This window comes from Boleophthalmus pectinirostris, unplaced genomic scaffold, assembly GCF_026225935.1.
Source record: "Boleophthalmus pectinirostris isolate CB_2022bp ecotype Guang Dong unplaced genomic scaffold, ASM2622593v1 HiC_scaffold_2825, whole genome shotgun sequence".
NCBI lineage: Eukaryota > Metazoa > Chordata > Actinopteri > Gobiiformes > Gobiidae > Boleophthalmus > Boleophthalmus pectinirostris.
The window spans coordinates 1,167,390-1,185,799 of NW_026571290.1; the positions used below are offsets into that span (position 1 = coordinate 1,167,390).

The 18,410-nt window shown below is 46.3% G+C and overlaps 1 protein-coding gene across 2 annotated transcripts in view; it reads left to right on the forward strand.

Annotated features, from left to right (window-relative positions):
- The window catches only part of braf (B-Raf proto-oncogene, serine/threonine kinase), a 34,663-nt gene that overhangs the window by 7,008 nt on the left and 9,245 nt on the right, over positions 1-18,410 (forward strand). Inside the window, exons 4-14 of one of the 2 annotated variants that reach the window (XM_055159902.1) lie at positions 1,213-1,316; positions 2,492-2,594; positions 3,257-3,405; positions 4,545-4,664; positions 5,769-5,931; positions 6,452-6,491; positions 9,238-9,363; positions 10,561-10,697; positions 11,148-11,265; positions 12,454-12,538; positions 14,042-14,218. In XM_055159902.1, the coding sequence (XP_055015877.1) occupies positions 1,213-1,316; positions 2,492-2,594; positions 3,257-3,405; positions 4,545-4,664; positions 5,769-5,931; positions 6,452-6,491; positions 9,238-9,363; positions 10,561-10,697; positions 11,148-11,265; positions 12,454-12,538; positions 14,042-14,218 (1,322 nt within the window). The remainder of the gene's footprint in view (positions 1-1,212; positions 1,317-2,491; positions 2,595-3,256; positions 3,406-4,544; positions 4,665-5,768; positions 5,932-6,451; positions 6,492-9,237; positions 9,364-10,560; positions 10,698-11,147; positions 11,266-12,453; positions 12,539-14,041; positions 14,219-18,410) is intronic. The other variant, XM_055159903.1, reaches the window with a different exon arrangement.

Sequence of the window (18,410 nt, forward strand, 5' to 3'; positions counted from 1 at the left end):
TCCACAAACTCAAACTGAACACAACAGAACGACGTAAAAACATGTCTCACCGTTTACTGCGGCGCCGACATCTCCCCCCCCCCTTTGGCAGAGGGAGGAGGACACTTCAGAGTTTAGAAACGTTCAGATTTCTGTCTTAACGCTAATGCTAACGGTAATGCTAACGCTAAATGCTAATGCTAACGCTAATGCTAATGTTGATACATAATAAATATTAAAAGAATCACAAACTGGAATATTCTTTAAAAACAAGTGTTTAGTCTGTGGAAGATTTGTTTGTTTCATCAGATTTTGAATTTTGAACACTGTAGAATTTCTCACTTTGAATGTTTTAAATTTTAAATTATTTTTATTCTGAATTGAAGTTGCTGAAAAATGTTCATTTTCAAAGTGTTTAAAATTTTAAAAAGTGCTCGTGCTTCGGCGTTTTGGATCTTTGATGTGAATTTGTGCTGAAGATTTAAAAGGTTGAAATTTTAATTTTGAACTTGAAACGTATTGAAAATTTTCATTTAAAAACTCAGCAACTCAAATTCAGAATAAAAATAATTCACATATGTTTGTGAGAAATTCAGCGGTATTAAAATTCAAAATCTAATCGAACAAATTATCTTTAGAACATTTAGAACATTTAATTGGTTGTTTATTTTATATTTGACAGTTTCTAGAAAAGTGACTAAAACTGTCTCGTGTCCCCCTGGTGTGTCCCTCTCGTGTGTCTCTCGTGTGTCCCTCGTGTGTTCGTCATGTGTCCCTCACACATGTCCCTCTCGTGTCCCTCATGTGTCTTTCGTGTGTTCCTCATGTCCCACTCACATGTCCCTCTTGTGTCTCTCTCGTGTCCCTCATGTGTCCCTCTCACGTGTCCCTCGTGTGTCCCTCTTACATGTCCCTCTCACATGTCCCTCGTGTGTCCCTCTTACATGTCCCTCTCACATGTCCCTCGTGTGTCCCTCTCACATGTCCCTCTTACATGTCCCTCGTGTGTCCCTCTCACATGTCCCTCTTACATGTCCCTCGTACATGTCCCTCGTGTGTCCCTCTCACATGTCCCTCTCACATGTCCCTCTCACATGTCCCTCACATGTCCCTCACATGTCCCTCACATGTCCCTCGTATGTCCCTCGTATGTCCCTTGTGTGTCCCTCTCACATGTCCCTCTCACATGTCCCTCTCACATGTCCCTCTCACATGTCCCTCGTGTGTCCCCAGGTCCCCGCTCGTTGTGGAATGACGGTCAGAGACTCGCTGAAAAAGGCTTTGATGATGAGAGGCCTGATCCCAGAATGCTGCGCCGTCTACAGAGTCCAGGACGGGTCAGACACACGACACACTACACACACATACTCTACACACACTGTACACATACACACATACACACACATCACACAACACACACATGTCTACAGAGTCCAGGACGGGTCAGACACACGACACACTACACACATACTACACACACTGTACACATACACACATACACACACATCACACAACACACACATGTCTACAGAGTCCAGGACGGGTCAGACACACGACACACTACACACATACTACACACACTGTACACATACACACACATCACACAACACACACACGTCTACAGAGTCCAGGACGGGTCAGACACACAACACACGACACACACACACGACACATGACACACACACACACACACACACACACACGTCTACAGAGTCCAGGACGGGTCAGACACACACACGACACACTACACACACACACTACACACATACTACACACACACTACACACACTGTACACATACACACACATCACACAACATACACACATCTACAGAGTCCAGGACGGGTCAGACACACGACACAACACATGACACACACTACACACTATACACACACACACACACACTATACACACACACATCACACACAACATATACACAACACACACACACACACCACACACACACTATACACACTACACACACACACACACACACACACACTATACACACTACACACACACACACAATACACACACAACACATTACATACACACACTACATACACACTGTACACACACTACACACACACTACACACACACTACACACACACACACACACACTACACACACACAACACACTACACACATTACATACACACATTACATACACACACTACATACACACTGTACACACACTACACACACACTACACACACTACACACACTACAACACACTACACACATTACATACACACACTGCACACACAGCACACACACACACACACTACACACATACAACACACATACATACACACACACTACATACACACTGTACACACACTACACACACACTACACACACTACACACACACAACACACTACACACATTACATACACACACTGCACACACAGCACACACACACACACACACTACACACAGCACACACACACACACACACACACTACACACACACACACACACACACACGTGCTGATTGGTCGCTGTGCTCAGGGAGAAGAAGCCGATTGGTTGGGACACAGACATCTCGTGGCTGACGGGAGAAGAGCTCCACGTGGAGGTTCTGGAGAACGTCCCCCTCACCACACACAACTTTGTGAGTGTGAACTTTGGGCTGATCCGAACACTGCAGGCCTGTGTGTGTGTGTTTGTGTGTTTGTTTCTGTGTGTTTGTGTGTGTGTGTGTTTGTTTGTACAGTGGAGGCTGGAATGTTCCGCAGTGTGGCATTAAACCGTTCTATCTTCACGGAGACCGGGTCAGATCTGTGGAGAGGCGTCCCTGCTCACAGTCACATCTGTGTTTCTCTGTGTTTTTGACTCTAAATCCTCCTGTGATTGAGTAAATGTAAAGTGGAGCTGTTTAAAGTCACACTGTGGAACATTCCAGACAGAACAGTGACGTCTCCATGGAAACAAACAGGTGACAGATCCACAACCAAAAAGTTCCTTTAATATAGATTAAACTCTAACTATAACTATTACTCCTACTACTACTAGTACTATTACTACTATAACTACTACTTCTACTATTATTATTGCTACTTCTACTACTATTACTGTTGCTACTACTACTAGTACTATTACTTTTACTTCTACTACTATGAGTCCTATTAAGAAAGTACTATTGAATGTTGAAAATCACACTTTAGTGTACAGAAGTACTCCTCTGTACTGCAGTACTTTTCCTGTGTACTGCAGTACTCTTCCTGTGTACTGCAGTACTCTTCCTGGTTAAACTCGGGTGTGTTTTTGTTGCAGGTGCGTAAAACCTTCTTCACGTTGGCGTTTTGTGACTTTTGCCGGAAGCTTCTGTTCCAGGGTTTTCGTTGTCAAACCTGCGGCTACAAATTTCACCAACGCTGCAGTACAGAGGTCCCCCTGATGTGTGTCAACTACGACCAGCTCGAGTGAGTCTCACACCACAGAGCCCCCGGACCTCACCTGGACCTCGCTCTGACCCGGACCCGGACCTCGCTCTGACCCGGACCCGGACCTCGCTCTGACCCGGACCTCGCTCTGACCCGGACCCGGACCTCGCTCTGACCCGGACCCGGACCTCGCTCTGACCCGGACCTCGACCTCGCTCTGACCCGGACCTCGCTCTGACCTGGACCTGGACCTCGCTCTGACCCGGACCCGGACCTCGCTCTGACCCGGACCTCGACCTCGCTCTGACCCCGGACCCGGACCTCGCTCTGACCCGGACCCGGACCTCGCTCTGGACCCGGACCTCGCTCTGACCCGGACCTCGCTCTGACCCGGACCCGGACCTCGCTCTGACCCGGACCTCGCTCTGACCCGGACCTCGATCTCGCTCTGACCCGGACCCGGACCTCGCTCTGACCCGGACCCGACCTCGCTCTGACCCGGACCCGGACCTCGCTCTGACCCGGACCCGGACCTCGCTCTGACCCGGACCTCGCTCTGACCCGGACCCGGACCTCGCTTCGGACCCGGACCCGGACCTCGCTCTGACCCGGACCTCGCTCTGACCGGACCCGGACCTCGCTCTGACCCGGACCCGGACCTCGCTCTGACCCGGACCTCGCTCTGACCCGGACCGGACCTCGCTCTGACCCGGACCTGGCTCTGACCCGGACCCGGACCTCGCTCTGACACGGACCTCGATCTGACCCGGACCTCGCTCTGACCCGGACCCGGACCTCGCTCTGACCCGGACCCGGACCTCGCTCTGACCTGGACCTCGCTCTGACCCGGACCCGACCTCGCTCTGACCCGGACCCGAACCTCGCTCTGACCCGGACCCGGACCTCGCTCTGACCCGGACCTCGCTCTGACCCAGACCCGGACCTCGCTCTGACCCGGACCCGGATCTCGCTCTGACCCGGACCTCGCTCTGACCCGGACCTCGCTCTGACCCGGACCTGGACCTCGCTCTGACCCGGACCCAGACCTCGCTCTGACCCTGACCTCGATCTCGCTCTGACCCGGACCTGGGCCTCGCTCTGACCAGGACCTTGACCTCTCTCCTCTGACCTGTGACCTCTGACCTCTCTCCTCTGACCTCTGACCTCTCTCGTTGCAGTTTATTGTTCGTGTCAAAGTTCTTCGAGCACCATCCGTTCTCTCAGGAGGAAGTCTCCTCAGAAGGAACCACCCCAGTGTCTGAAGTCTGCCCCTCCCTGCCCCCCTCAGACTCCACCAGGTCAGAACCAGAACCGGGACCAGGACCAGGACCAGACCAGGACCAGGACCAGACCAGGACCAGACCAGGACCAGGGACTGAACAGTGTTGGGGAAGTGACTTTACAAAAGTGTTGTTTGCTCGTTACTTCTTTAAAAAGTAATCCCTTATTTTATTTAGTGACTCCCTGTGGAAAGTCACTTTTTACGTTACTCGTTACTTTGGTACTTTTACTCGTTACTTTTACTCGTTACTTTGGTACTTTTACTCGTTACTTTTACTCATTACTTTGGTACTTTTACTCGTTACTTTTACTCATTACTTTGGTACTTTTACTCGTTACTTTGGTACTTTTTGGTGGTAAACTCCATCTGAGGCTAAATCCAGCACAAGACCAAAAGTCGACAAGAACCGTGAGAGAAAATGGAAAAGATGTTTGCAGAGAGTCTCAGAGTAAACGAGCGAGGTCAGTCCCACCCGGGGTGAGCTGAAGGTGGCACGCCGTGGGTGCCGTGGGTGCCGTGGGTGCGTGGGTGGGTGCCCGCTGCGCCCTCTCGGGGAATTGAGCCGGGACCGACCTGCAGACACAGAAAAGTAATGTTGCAGTAAATTGCAAAAACGCTTCATTACCAAATTTTCAGTAGTGGCACGTTACACAATTTTACGTTAAAAAAAAATACTTTTAACATTACACCAACACAGGGACTGGACCGGGACTGGACCGGGACTGGACCGGGACTGGACCGGGACTGGACCGGGACTGGACCGGGACTGGTGGTTTAGTCTCTGTCGGTGATGGTCCTGGACAGGTTTTAAATTGTGTTGTTTTTTTTTTTCCTCCTGTTTTCGCTCCACTCCTGTGCTCTCACTCACCTGTGCTCCCTCTGGCGCCCTCTGGTGGTCTCTGGCGCCCTCTGGTGGTCTCTGGCGCCCTCTGGTGGTCTCTGGCGCCCTCTGGTGGTCTCTCCGTCCGTCTGGTGCCCTCTGGTGGTCTCTCTGTCCGTCTGGCGCCCTCTGGTGGTCTCTGGCGCCCTCTGGTGGTCTCTCCGTCCGTCTGGCGCCCTCTGGTGGTCTCTGGCGCCCTCTGGTGGTCTCTCTGTCCGTCTGGCGCCCTCTGGTGGGCAGGTCGCTGTGCCACGCCTCCGTCTCGCCCTCCAAGTCCATCCCGATCCCGCCCAGTTTCCGACAGAGCGCGGAGGAAGAACACCGGAACCAGTTTGGACAGAGGGACCGGTCGTCCTCCGCCCCCAACGTCCACATCAACACCATCGAGCCGGTCAACATCGACGTGAGTCCCGATACCGATACCGATACTGATTAGAGATGTAAACAAAAGATCGTACCTCTGCTGTGTCTTGGTGCACTCTGCAGGAAGTAACTCTTATTAAACATTTTTACATCTTAATTATTTGTGTTATGACAGAAAAGTCTTTCTGTAGGGAGTATTATCTGTTACATAATGATGAGTTGTACAGTTGTAGGGAGTATTATCTGTTACATAATGATGAGTTGTACAGTTGTAGGGAGTATTATCTGTTACATAATGATGAGTTGCACAGCTGTAGGGAGTATTATCTGTTGGACAAAGACAAAGTTTCTAAGCCTGGTCTAAGTTCAGGACTCGTTCTAACGGTGGGTCTAGACTCGTTCTAACGGTGGGTCTAGACTCGGTCTAACGGTGGGTCTAGACTCGGTCTAACGGTGGGTCTAGACTCGGTGTAACGGTGGGTCTAGACTCGGTCTAACGGTGGGTCTAGACTCGGTCTAACGGTGGGTCTAGACTCGGTCTAACGGTGGGTCTGTTGCAGGACCTCCTCGGGGGACAGAGTCTTCAGCGCTCGGACGGAGGTGAGAACTTTTCCTCTTTTATTTTTCTGTTTGTGTTTCTGCATCAGTTTGTCTCCATCAGTGTCTCCAGCGCCCCCACACTACTGCACACAGTACTGCAGCAGAGTACTGCAGAGTACTGCAGAGTACTGCAGAGTACTGCAGAGTACTGCAGAGTACTGCAATGAGCACTGCACAAAGTACTGCAAAATTACACAGGAATACTACAAAACTACACAACAGTACTGCAAACTACTGTATTTGGGAGAGGAGCAGGGATGGTAGTGGTAGTAGTAAAGAGACAAAATAAAAATGTTGATAAAGTGAAACGTAAACACACTCAGTCGTCACAAACGAGCAGCAGAAGAGGCGGCCATTTTGGATTTAGCCCTTTGCTAATGTTTACATCTGACTCGAGCCGTGGCTCTTCAGGCTCCGATTTACCAACAGTTCAGGAGCCATCAGACCAAAATATAACAGAAGAGTAGTAGTAGTAGTAGTAGTAGTAGTAACAGTAGTAGCAGTAGTAGCAGTAGTAGCAGTAGTAGTAGTAGTAGCAGTAGCAGTAGTAGTAGTAGTAGTAGTAGTACTTATAGTACTTTTATTAGTAATAGCAGCATTAGCAGCTTTAGTTAGTCTGGGTGATGTTGTCTTGTGTTCTCCACAGCGGCGTTAGCGGCGTTAGCGGCGTTAGCGGCGTTAGCGGCGTTAGCGGCGTTAGCGGCTGATGTTGACCAGACGTCCTCTTTTTCCTGGACCTGTCCTCTTTCTTGGACCAAAAAAGCGTCCAGGAGAAATGTCTAAACTCTCAGTCGACACTTTTCTTGGTTTTGGTGACACTTTTGGCTCTTCTGATCAGACACGATCATGGATCCACAATAAAATCTTATTTTACTTCCACATACACATCAGTGAAATACAGAAAAGCCCACAGCCCGATACAGAAAAACACATTTGTAATATTAAAGTCAAACACCAACAGAAATCACGGCTTACAAACTACAAACATCGCCACTTTATTGTTCCCAAACCTGGTGTCCTCTGTGATAACTAGAGCTGTGCAAAAACATCAGAATATCGATATATCGAGTAATTTAATGTGATGATACAGTGTCGATATCGTGGGCTGCTGTATCGATCACCCAGAGGATTTTTTGGTTTATTTTATGAAGTTATTTTGTTCCCTCTGCTACATTTTCACAGTTTTGAGGATTAAAATGTTTGTGATTCACATTCACTTTGCATAAGGTTTAACAAAACTTTTCAGGTTCGTTCAGACGCGGCGTCAGAGCGTCCAGGTCACATGTGAAGTCTGTTTACATGCAAAGTCCAAGTGTGTGCGTCCAAAACGCGCATCCGGGGCGTCTAAACTCAAATGTAAATATGGAGTAAGAAAGTTTCAGAAATATTCAATATAAATCGGTGCATATTTGTAGTTGAGCATAAAGTAAATATGTGTAAACTCAGGAGTGAGTCGAGTCGTACAGAAAATGTGTTGTGTGGATTTTATCATCAGAATATGAAAAGTTACAACGTCAAGAAAAAATGAAAATGTACGATTACACTTTGAGTTTGTGTTCGTTCTGAACAGATGCAACTCGACTGTCAAAAATACAACATCACTTCACAGGACTGAACCGGGACTGAACCGGGACTGGGTGTCAGGAGGTGGACCCGTGTAGACCGTCAGGTGACCGCAGGAGAGAGGACCGGCTCAGAGCTCCACAGGGCCAAGTGCAGCCGTCGCCCGATCACGCTTTGAGGACACTCTGCTCCATGGCTCAGGGTTCTCCCTCTCAAGTCCAAGACTAGATCTGGTTCAGTCCTGGTTCAGTCCTGGTTCAGTCCTGGTTCAGTCCTGGCCTGTGAAGTGATGTTGTATTTTTGACGAGTCGTGTCTCTGAATTCGTGTTCGTTCTGAAGAAAGTGTAATCGTACATTTTCATTTGGTGATTTTAATTCTTGACGTCGTAACTTTTCACTTCATATTCTGTTGATAAAATCCACACGACACATTTTATGTACGACTCGACTCGACTCCAGAGTTTACACAGATTTATTTTATGCTCAACTACAAATATGCACCAATTTCTATCAAATATTTCTGAAAGCTTCTTACTCCAGATGTAAAGACCAACTCAAGGCGTCCAGCTCGTTTTTTGACGCTCTGGTCTGAACAAACCTTTAGCCACGATTTAGACTTTATTTTTATTGAACCGAATCGAATCGAAATAAATCGTACTGAACCGAAAGTGCACTGTATCGAGATATTTATCGTAACAGCGACTTCATGAAGCAAACCCCTAATCTGGTCACCCTCTTGTTTGCTCTACAGCAGTACTAGTGACAGTAGTAGTAGTACTAGTATCAGTATCAGTAGTATCAGTAGTAGTAGTACTAGTATCAGTAGTAGTAGTACTAGTATCAGTAGTAGTACTAGTATCAGTATCAGTAGTAGTAGTAGTAGTAGTAGTATCAGTAGTAGTAGTAGTATCAGTATCAGTAGTAGTAGTAGTAGTAGTATCAGTAGTAGTAGTAGTAGTAGTATCAGTAGTAGTAGTAGTATCAGTAGTATCAGTAGTAGTAGTAGTAGTAGTAGTATCAGTAGTAGTAGTAGTATCAGTAGTATCAGTAGTAGTAGTAGTAGTATCAGTAGTAGTAGTAGTATCAGTAGTAGTAGTAGTATCAGTAGTAGTATCAGTAGTAGTATCAGTATCAGTAGCAGCATTAGCCTGGGTGATGTTGTGTTGTCTGCTCTTGCCCACAGCGGCGCTCTCCGCCCGTCCCTGCCGCGCCGGCGTGCGGAGGCAGCGTACCCGGACGTGCAGCCCTCTCCTTTACTCCTTCCCCAATGACATAGTGTTTGATTTCGAGACTGAGCCAGACTTTGGAGGTAGTCAGGCGTTTGTGTTTCACCTCCTCCTTCTCTGTGTCCTGTGTGATCACCAAACACCACTGCAGTATTTGTACTAGTACTAGTAGTAGCAGTAGAAGTAGTGGTAGTATTTTCATGTGTCACCTTCTCTCACCACTTTGATGTTTTCTTGATTTGGGGTTTGGAATTCTTCTGTCAATCAAAAACACAATTTCGGGTTTCAAATCTTTCTGAAGGGGTTTTCCACAAAGTTAGCAAACATTTGTAGTTTATACCATTTGTAGTTCATATAAACGGACATGCTAACGTTCCGAACAGGAAGTGATCATGGGCAGGATTTGGCTCCGTCGCCGTCGCGTGTTGGTCTGACTCGGCTCCACGTGATCCTCGGGTTTGGACCCAAATTCAGATCTGAACATTTTGAACAGACCAATCAGACGCCTTCTTTCACCGAGGCCCCGCCCACTAGTGTTTGATTGGCAGGTTTGGGCGTTACCTTCGACACCCTCGCTCCTGATTGGCTCTTTGGGGATTATTATATACGTGACTGGAATTCCAAATCTAAAAATCCCACCGTTCCTCCGACCCTCGTGAAACTCAAACTTGGATTATTTCAATTTAAATTGTTGGACTTTTGTGGAAAACCCGTCACACTGTAGATCAGACGCTCAGGGTCACTGCATGAGACCAGAGTCCGTCTGTAGGCCTCACGTCAGGTCCAAGGCCTGGTTTAGTCCTGGTTTAGACCTGATCTAGTCCTGGTTTAGTCCTGGTTTAGTTCTGGTTTAGTCCTGGTTTAGACCTGGTTTAGACCTGGTTTAGTCCTGGTTTAGTCCTGGTTTAGTCCTGGTTTAGACCTGGTTTAGACTTGGGTTAGTCCTGGTTTAGTTCCTGGTTTAGTTCCTGGTTTAGTCCTGGTTTAGTCCTGGTTTAGTTCCTGGTTTAGTCCTTGTTTAGACTTAGACTTGGGTTAGTCCTGGTTTAGTTCCTGGTTTAGTCCTGGTTTAGTCCTGGTTTAGTTCCTGGTTTAGTTCCTGGTTTAGTTCCTGGTTTAGTCCTGGTTTAGTCCTGGTTTAGTCCTTGGTTTAGTTCCGGTTTAGACCTTTAGAAGACCTGGTTTAGTCCTGGTTCAGTCCTGGTTTAGACCTGGTTTAATCCTGTTTTAGTCCTGGTTTAGTCCTGGTCTGGTTCCACCCTCTTTCTCTCGTGTTTCAGGTTCTACCTCTGGTCTTTCGGCGACTCCTCCGGCGTCTCTGCCCGGGTCCCTCACCAACGTCAAAATGCCCCAGAAATCTCCCTGCCCACAGAGGGAGCGCAAGAGCTCGTCCTCCTCCGAAGACCGCAATAAAATGGTACCGGGACTGGACGGGGACAGGACCGCGACAGGACCACAACTGGACTACCTGCTGGACCGCGACTGGACCACGACTGGACCATGACTGGACCGTGGACAGGACCGACGACTGGACACGACTGGACCACGACTGGACCATGACTGGACCGTGACAGGACCACGACTGGACCGTGACAGGACCACGACTGGACTGCAACAGGACCGCGACTGGACCACGACTGGACCATGACTGGACCGTGACAGGACCACGACTGGACCACGACTGGACCATGACTGGACCGTGACAGGACCACGACTGGACTGCAACAGGACCGTGACAGGACCACGACAGGACCAAACAGTTTTTGTGAAATATTTACACAAAAATCCACATTATTATTATTATTATAAAAAAAATTTCGCTGCTCGTCCTCTCGTGTTCATTGTCTTTTCTTGGCATTTTGTTCAGAAAACTTTGGGTCGGCGTGACTCCAGTGACGACTGGGAGATCCCCGAGGGTCAGATCACTCTGGGCCAACGCATCGGCTCCGGGTCCTTCGGAACCGTCTTCAAAGGGAAATGGCACGGTAAGAACAGCAGGGGGCGGGACCGAGGCCAACGGGGGGCGGGACCGAGGCCAACGGGGGGCGGGACCGAGGCCAACGGGGGGCGGGACCGAGGCCAGCGGCCATCTAATGAATAAATAAATCAATCAATACGTAAATCCTGAGGGGGTGTGTTCAGTCTTTGGGCTGGTTGTGTATCTTAACTCTTTCCCCCATGAAGACGACATTTGACGACCCTCGTGTTTCCTTAATGACGACTTCTGACTCCTCCGCTGTTTCACTAAAGACGTGATTTGACGACCTTTAGAAACGGCTCGGTTTTTCACATGTAAACATAGAGACTGTGATTGGTCGGGGCCACTACAACCCACACTAGACTGACCAATAGGATTCAAGGAGATGTTTTCGCAGATTTTTTCCCAAGTTAATCGAAGTTGTGACGATGGAGCTTCCGGAAAAAACACAACACGAAACACGTGCAATGGAAAGATGGCGGCGCTGCGGCGCACAGTTTTAGAAATAATGAGGAGCGGACGTATTTTATGGATAAGTTTAGAGAAAGTGACTTTTATAGATTTCAAAGTGATGATGAAGTTGATTATAAAGTGGAAAACAGCGACGGACTTTCAGAGAGTGAAACTTACGAAGGTGAGAATGCAGCTGATGCGTCTGTGTGGAGTCCTGCGATGTCCAAACAAACTATCTGAGCTTTACACTCGATTATGAACCAAAATTGCCCTGAAATCTGGATGTTGCTCAGGCGAGTCCTTTGAAATATTTCAGTCTTTTTTTCTAAGATGCGACGTTTAACAGAATCACTACAGAAAAAAACGCTTATGTGGAGCTCTGCACACGAGAAAATAACCAAGATGATAAATACTGGACACACACTGGCGGGGAAGAGTTTTTATTATTATATTAATTATATTATAATAAGATGAATTAGTTGAATAATCTAAATGAAGTTGAATAAGTTTAAATATGATATATATATTGATATATCTGTGGAGAGGCGAGCCCTGTCTGTTTTTCTTGTCGTTTTTGAGACGTAAAACCTCCTGTGATTAAATAAACGTAAAGTCGAGATGTTTAATGTCACACTGTGGAACATTCCAGGCAGAGCAGTGGTGTATCCATGGAAACAAGCAGGTGACAAACCCCCAGCCAAAAAGTTACACAGTGCAGCTTTTAAAAGTGTTGTGTTTCCAGGCGACGTCGCGGTGAAGATGTTGAACGTCACAGCTCCAACTCCACAGCAGCTCCAGGCCTTCAAGAACGAAGTGGGCGTGCTCAGGTCAGTGTGACACTCAGGTCAGTGTGACACTCAGGTCAGTGTGACACTCAGGTCAGTGTGGAGTCGGTCAGTTGTCAGGTCTCAGGTCAGTGTGGACCTCAGGTCAGTGTGGACCTCAGGTCAGTGTGGACCTCAGGTCAGTGTGGTCAGGTCAGTGTGGACCTCGGGTCAGTGTGGACCTCAGGTCAGTGTGACGCTCGGGTCAGGTGACGCTCGGGTCAGCGTCGGGTCAGCGTGGACCTCGGGTCAGCGTGGACCTCGGGTCAGCGTGGACCTCGGGTCAGGTCTGTGATGGTCTGGACTCACTCCAGGTTTAGTTTAGTTTAATTTAGGTTTAGGTTTAAGTTTTTTAGTTTAGTTTTACATTTCTCATTTCTTATTTTATTTATTTGTAAAGGAACAGTCCATATTAATGAACATTAAAAATGTAAATATGCAAAGATTCGAGCCAATGTGGCTCATTTCCATCTTCAGTCCCTCGGCAGGTTGATGTAAAATCATCTCATCATCATCAGTCGAGCTGCCGTCTGTGAGGAAAAGTGGAGACATAATCAGGAAGTCCATGTTAGCATGCTAGTTGCTCCTCTCAGGTCTGAGAGTGAAACGTTCTTGTGGTGGTTCAGAGCGTCTCGTTCATGTCCTACGTGGACGAGCGTCCGGGCGTCCTGTGGTTTTGTGGCGCTTCTTCAGGCGTCAGCGCGACGAGAACCTGGTGATGAAGCGACGAGTCTGGAGCGTTCAGGCATCGACGCATCAACCAATCAGAGACGAGGATACAAAGACGTAGTGATGTCATCACCTGAGAAAAGAAGAAGAAAGAGAAAGACCCGAGAACCACAAACACCAAAACAAGAAACTTTACACCAGGACTGAACCAGGACTGAACCAGGACCGAACCAGGACCGAACCAGGACCGAACCAGGACCGAACCAGGACCGAACCAGGACCGAACCAGGACCGAACCAGGACCGAACCAGGACTAAACCAGGTCTAAACCAGTGTCATTAGTGGAGTATAAATCTACACTCTTCGTCGTCGTCAAACTCCTTCACTGTTGTTTTTCTGTAACAAAAACACTGAAGTTTTTCTTTCGACCGGGAAAGACGTCACTCGCCGACCACAGCGACGCCCTGGACACACGGCGAGAATTTTTCTCCCGTTGGTGTCCAGAGTCTAAACTCGAATGCAAAGGTTTGAGCGCAGCTTTATAAAGTCGTGGTGGTGAATAATTAGGACACTGTGAATGCAGAAGGGAAAAGAGGAAGAAGTTTGGAGCTCTGCAAACTGTTTTAAATGAACTAGTTCTGTTTTTATGTTTTAAATACGGAAAACAAATCAGGTACAGAGATTTTAAATGTGATCATTTAACAGTCAGATGCTCTTTAAAGCTCCTGAAGCTCACAAACTGACTCCTGGAGCTTCAAGTCATGTTCTAATGTTCTAATGTTCCACACACAGTCCTCCTCTTGAAATATTTGTTGGTTTCTTTTTGTTTCTCTTCAGGAAAACGCGTCACGTGAACATCCTCCTGTTCATGGGCTACACGACCAAACCGCAGCTCGCCATCGTCACCCAGTGGTGTGAGGGCTCCAGCCTGTACCACCACCTCCACATCATCGAGACCAAGTTCGAGATGATCAAACTCATCGACATCGCACGGCAGACGGCGCAGGGCATGGAGTAAGAGAAAAACACGCTAGAAACTGACTAAAAACATGGTAAAACACGGTAAAAACACATTAAAAACAGATTTAAAACATGATAAAAACACACACTCAAAGAAGCAGATGGGCAGGGCATGGAGTAAGAGAAAAACATGCTAAAACTGACTAAAAACATGATAAAAACAGACTCAGAGACACATAAAGAGGCAGACAGCGCAGGGCATGGAGTAAGAGAAAGACACGCTAAAAACAGACTAAAAACATGATAAACACACTAAAAACAGATGAAAAACATGATAAAAACATGGTACAAACAGATTAAAAACATGCTGAAAACAGACTCCGAGACACACACAAAGAGGCAGACTGTGCAGGAGGAAGTCAGAAAAAAACTGACTAAAAACATGATAAAACCACACACAAAGAAGCAGATGTGCAGGGAATGGAGTAAGAGAAAAACACGCTAAAAACAGATTAAAAACATGATAAAAACACACACTCAAAGAAGCAGACGGGGCAGGGCATGGAGTAAGAGGGACATACGCTGAAAACGGATTAAAAACATGATAAAAACACGGTATAAACAGATTAAAGACATGCTGAAAACACACTTCAAACAGACTATAAACATGATAAAAACAGACTCAGAGACACATAAAGAGGCAGACAGCGCAGGGCATGGAGTAAGAGAAAGACACGCTAAAAACAGACTAAAAACATGATAAAAACACACTCAGAGACACACGAAGAAGCAGACAGCGCAGGGTATGGAGTAAGAGAAAAACACGCTTAAAACATGCTAAAAACAGACTAAAAACATGATAAACACACTAAAAACAGATGAAAAACATGATAAAAACACGGTACAAACAGATTAAAAACATGCTGAAAACACACTTCAGACAGACTATAAACATGATAAAAACAGACTCAGAGACACATAAAGAGGCAGACAGCGCAGGGCATGGAGTAAGAGAAACACGCTAAAAAACAGACTAAAAACATGATAAACACACTAAAAACAGATGAAAAACATGATAAAAACATGGTACAAACAGATTAAAAACATGCTGAAAACAGACTCCGAGACACACACAAAGAGGCAGACTGTGCAGGAGGAAGTCAGAAAAAAACTGACTAAAAACAATAAAAACACGAAGCAGAATGGATAAGAGAAAAACACGCTAAAAACAGATTAAAAACATGATAAAACACACACTCAAAAAGCAGACAGGGCAGGCTAGTAAGAACATACGCTGAAAACGGATTAAAAACATGATAAAAACACGGTAAAAACAGATTAAAGACATGCTGAAAACACACTTCAAACAGACTATAAACATGATAAAAACAGACTCAGAGACACATAAAGAGGCAGACAGCGCAGGGCATGGAGTAAGAGAAAGACACGCTAAAAACAGACTAAAACATTGATAAAAACACACTCAGACACACGAAGAAGCAGACAGCGCAGGTATGGAGTAAGAGAAAAAACACGCTTAAAACATGCTAAAAACAGACTAAAAAACATGATAAACACAACTAAAACAACATGAAAAAACATGAAAACGGTACAAACAGATTAAAAACATGCTGAAAACACACTTCAGACAGACTATAAACATGATAAAAACAGACTCAGAGACACATAAAGAGGCAGACAGCGCAGGGCATGGAGTAAGAGAAACTAGAGGTGAGATCGGGCCTAAAAAATCCAGCCCGACCCGACCCGGCCCGCGGGTATTAAAACCCGACCCAGCCCGAGCCCGACCAATTAACTTGATTTGCAGGCCCGAGCCCGAAGCAAACCCGAAATGTCATATTTTATTTGTGAGGACTCGGGAGGAGGAGGGTGATTTATAAATAGGAACATTTTCAGGAACACACTTTTTTAATTAAAAAAAATCACACTATAGGCCCCTAACGTAAGAACAGGCCTGCTGTAAAGAGTAATTTAACATAATTTATAAATAAATAAGCTAGATAAAATACGTTACTAATTTAAATAAATAAGTACAAAAATAATGTGTGAAGACCATTATTAAAAAAATAAAGAACCAAACAAAGTTAAACATGTGCAAAAATAAGCCTACTAATAATTACAAATAACTCAAACAAGAAAAACACTATCATGTTTAAATAAAATGCAAAAGCTTAGTGAATGTATAATACAATAAATGTCAAACATGAACAAACAAATATATGTTACAAATTGTGCAAAACCATAAACCGAATAACAGAGTTTAAGATGCTGCCTGGCCTTGCCTATAGTCTGCAAATTGCGGCCTCGTGACCTGCTCTTTACTCCTGTGAAATAAGGGAAATAATTATAGCCACAGAAAATAATTAAAAAGGCAATTTGAACAGCAGGATTTTACTTGCATTGTTTATATTTTGTGGTCGTCATGCAGGAATAAGATCGCGTCCACTGTGCCAGGTTTCAGTGAAGTTCTCCGCTGATCTATCGTGTGGCCAGCTGCTCTAAAAACTCGCTCGCTGCTGCTGCTTGCGGGTATGCACAACACTGATCTTGCTAACTTGGCAAGCTTCGGGTATATACTGGAGTTTATTCTCCACCAGCCAAGCAAATCTCGGTCATCAGCCATGGCATGCCTTTGACTAATGTACATGTTAACCTCATCTCGAACAGGAGCATCATTGTCATCATCCGCGTTTTCCCACTCTGCGAAAAAAGAACTACTTCTTCGTTTTGATGCAGGTTGAGAAAGGGTGCTGGTGTGCTCCTCGTCCTCCTCGTTTTCAAAAGATGTAGTGGTGACTTCTCCGTCATCTTCTTCCAGGAGTGTGCAGACATGTGCATGCACCTCTGACACCTCTGTCAGTGTCATCATTTTGAGTTTGTTGAAGGTAGGCCACAGGAACAGTGCAACTTTGTGCAACATATGTATTTAGATTTTTTGCTCCAAAAGTTCAGAATGCCTGTGGCGCACAAACGCCTGCTGAGGATTATCCGTAGAACTGGGTTGGCAGTGCTTTTTTAGCTTCTCATTCCAGAGGCAAACTAGATTCAGTGTGGTATATTTATCTCCTTCCAGTTCTCGTTGTGCTGCATAGAAAGGCTCTAGAAAGGAGATCAAAAAATCTAACAGATCTGGCGCAATGTTGTCCATGCGCTCCTCCTCCCCGCGTGACTGCAGCTTCTCACACAACTCACTATATATCTCGCGCACAGACTTGAGCATCAAGTAAACGGTGCTGAATCTGGTTTCGCCCATCTGGAGCACTGTTTTTGATAGTTGTGCTGCCAAACCAGATTGCTTGATGAAACGGACAACACTCTGGGCTGCACTAATGGTTTCTCCAATGTCTGGGGCGTTTGCAGACAGTGCGTCCTTGTCCAGCCCACGGCGAAGTACAGTGTTGATCACATGGTCAAGGCAGGAGAGGCGCTTGTAAGGCTCCAAAGCTTTCACGATGTTACTGCCCTGATCTGTAACCCACACTATTCTGGATAAAGATGAAGGTTCCAAACCAAATCTATTCACCAGAAGCCGGACCAGTTCTCCTCTTATATTCTTCCCCGTTGTGGCGTCTTCTGCTGGAAATACAGCAGTGGTGAGGGTTTTTCCAACCAAGTTGAATTCCGTTTCAGTAAAGTGACAAGTTATTGCAATATAACTCATCTTTCTATAATCATCCGTCCACATATCGGTACTCATGGCCACGTCACAGCCACTTGCCAGAGATTTCTTTACCCGCTCAATTAACAAGCCCCTTTTTACCTCAGCCTTCTCGGTGCACGCCTTTGACACTGTGGTGTAGTGGGGCAGGACCGAGTCGACAGGTACGCGGCCAAAAGTTGACCCAACATTGATCAGTTCTTGGGCCAGACTTTTGAAACCTTCGCCACTAACTACTGAAAATGGTCTAAGGTCCTGACAGCAAAAGTCCACGCACTTGTCTGTGATGACCTGCTTAGCACGAAGAGGAGGGGTGGTCTTTGAAACAAATGATAATATAGATGTTTGACGATCATCACTTTTGCCAGTACAGCTGTTTAAATGCCTGCTCAGCGTCGAGGTGCCAGTCTTTTTGCTCTCGTATGAAAGCAAAGCGCCACATTGACGACATTCAGCGAAGCCAACGCAAGTTTCTGTAGCATTTTCAACAATCAATTTGAAGCTTTTCCACACCTCACTCTTACCGGTGCGTGTTTGTCTTTTCAGTTCTCCTGCCTTTAGTTTAAC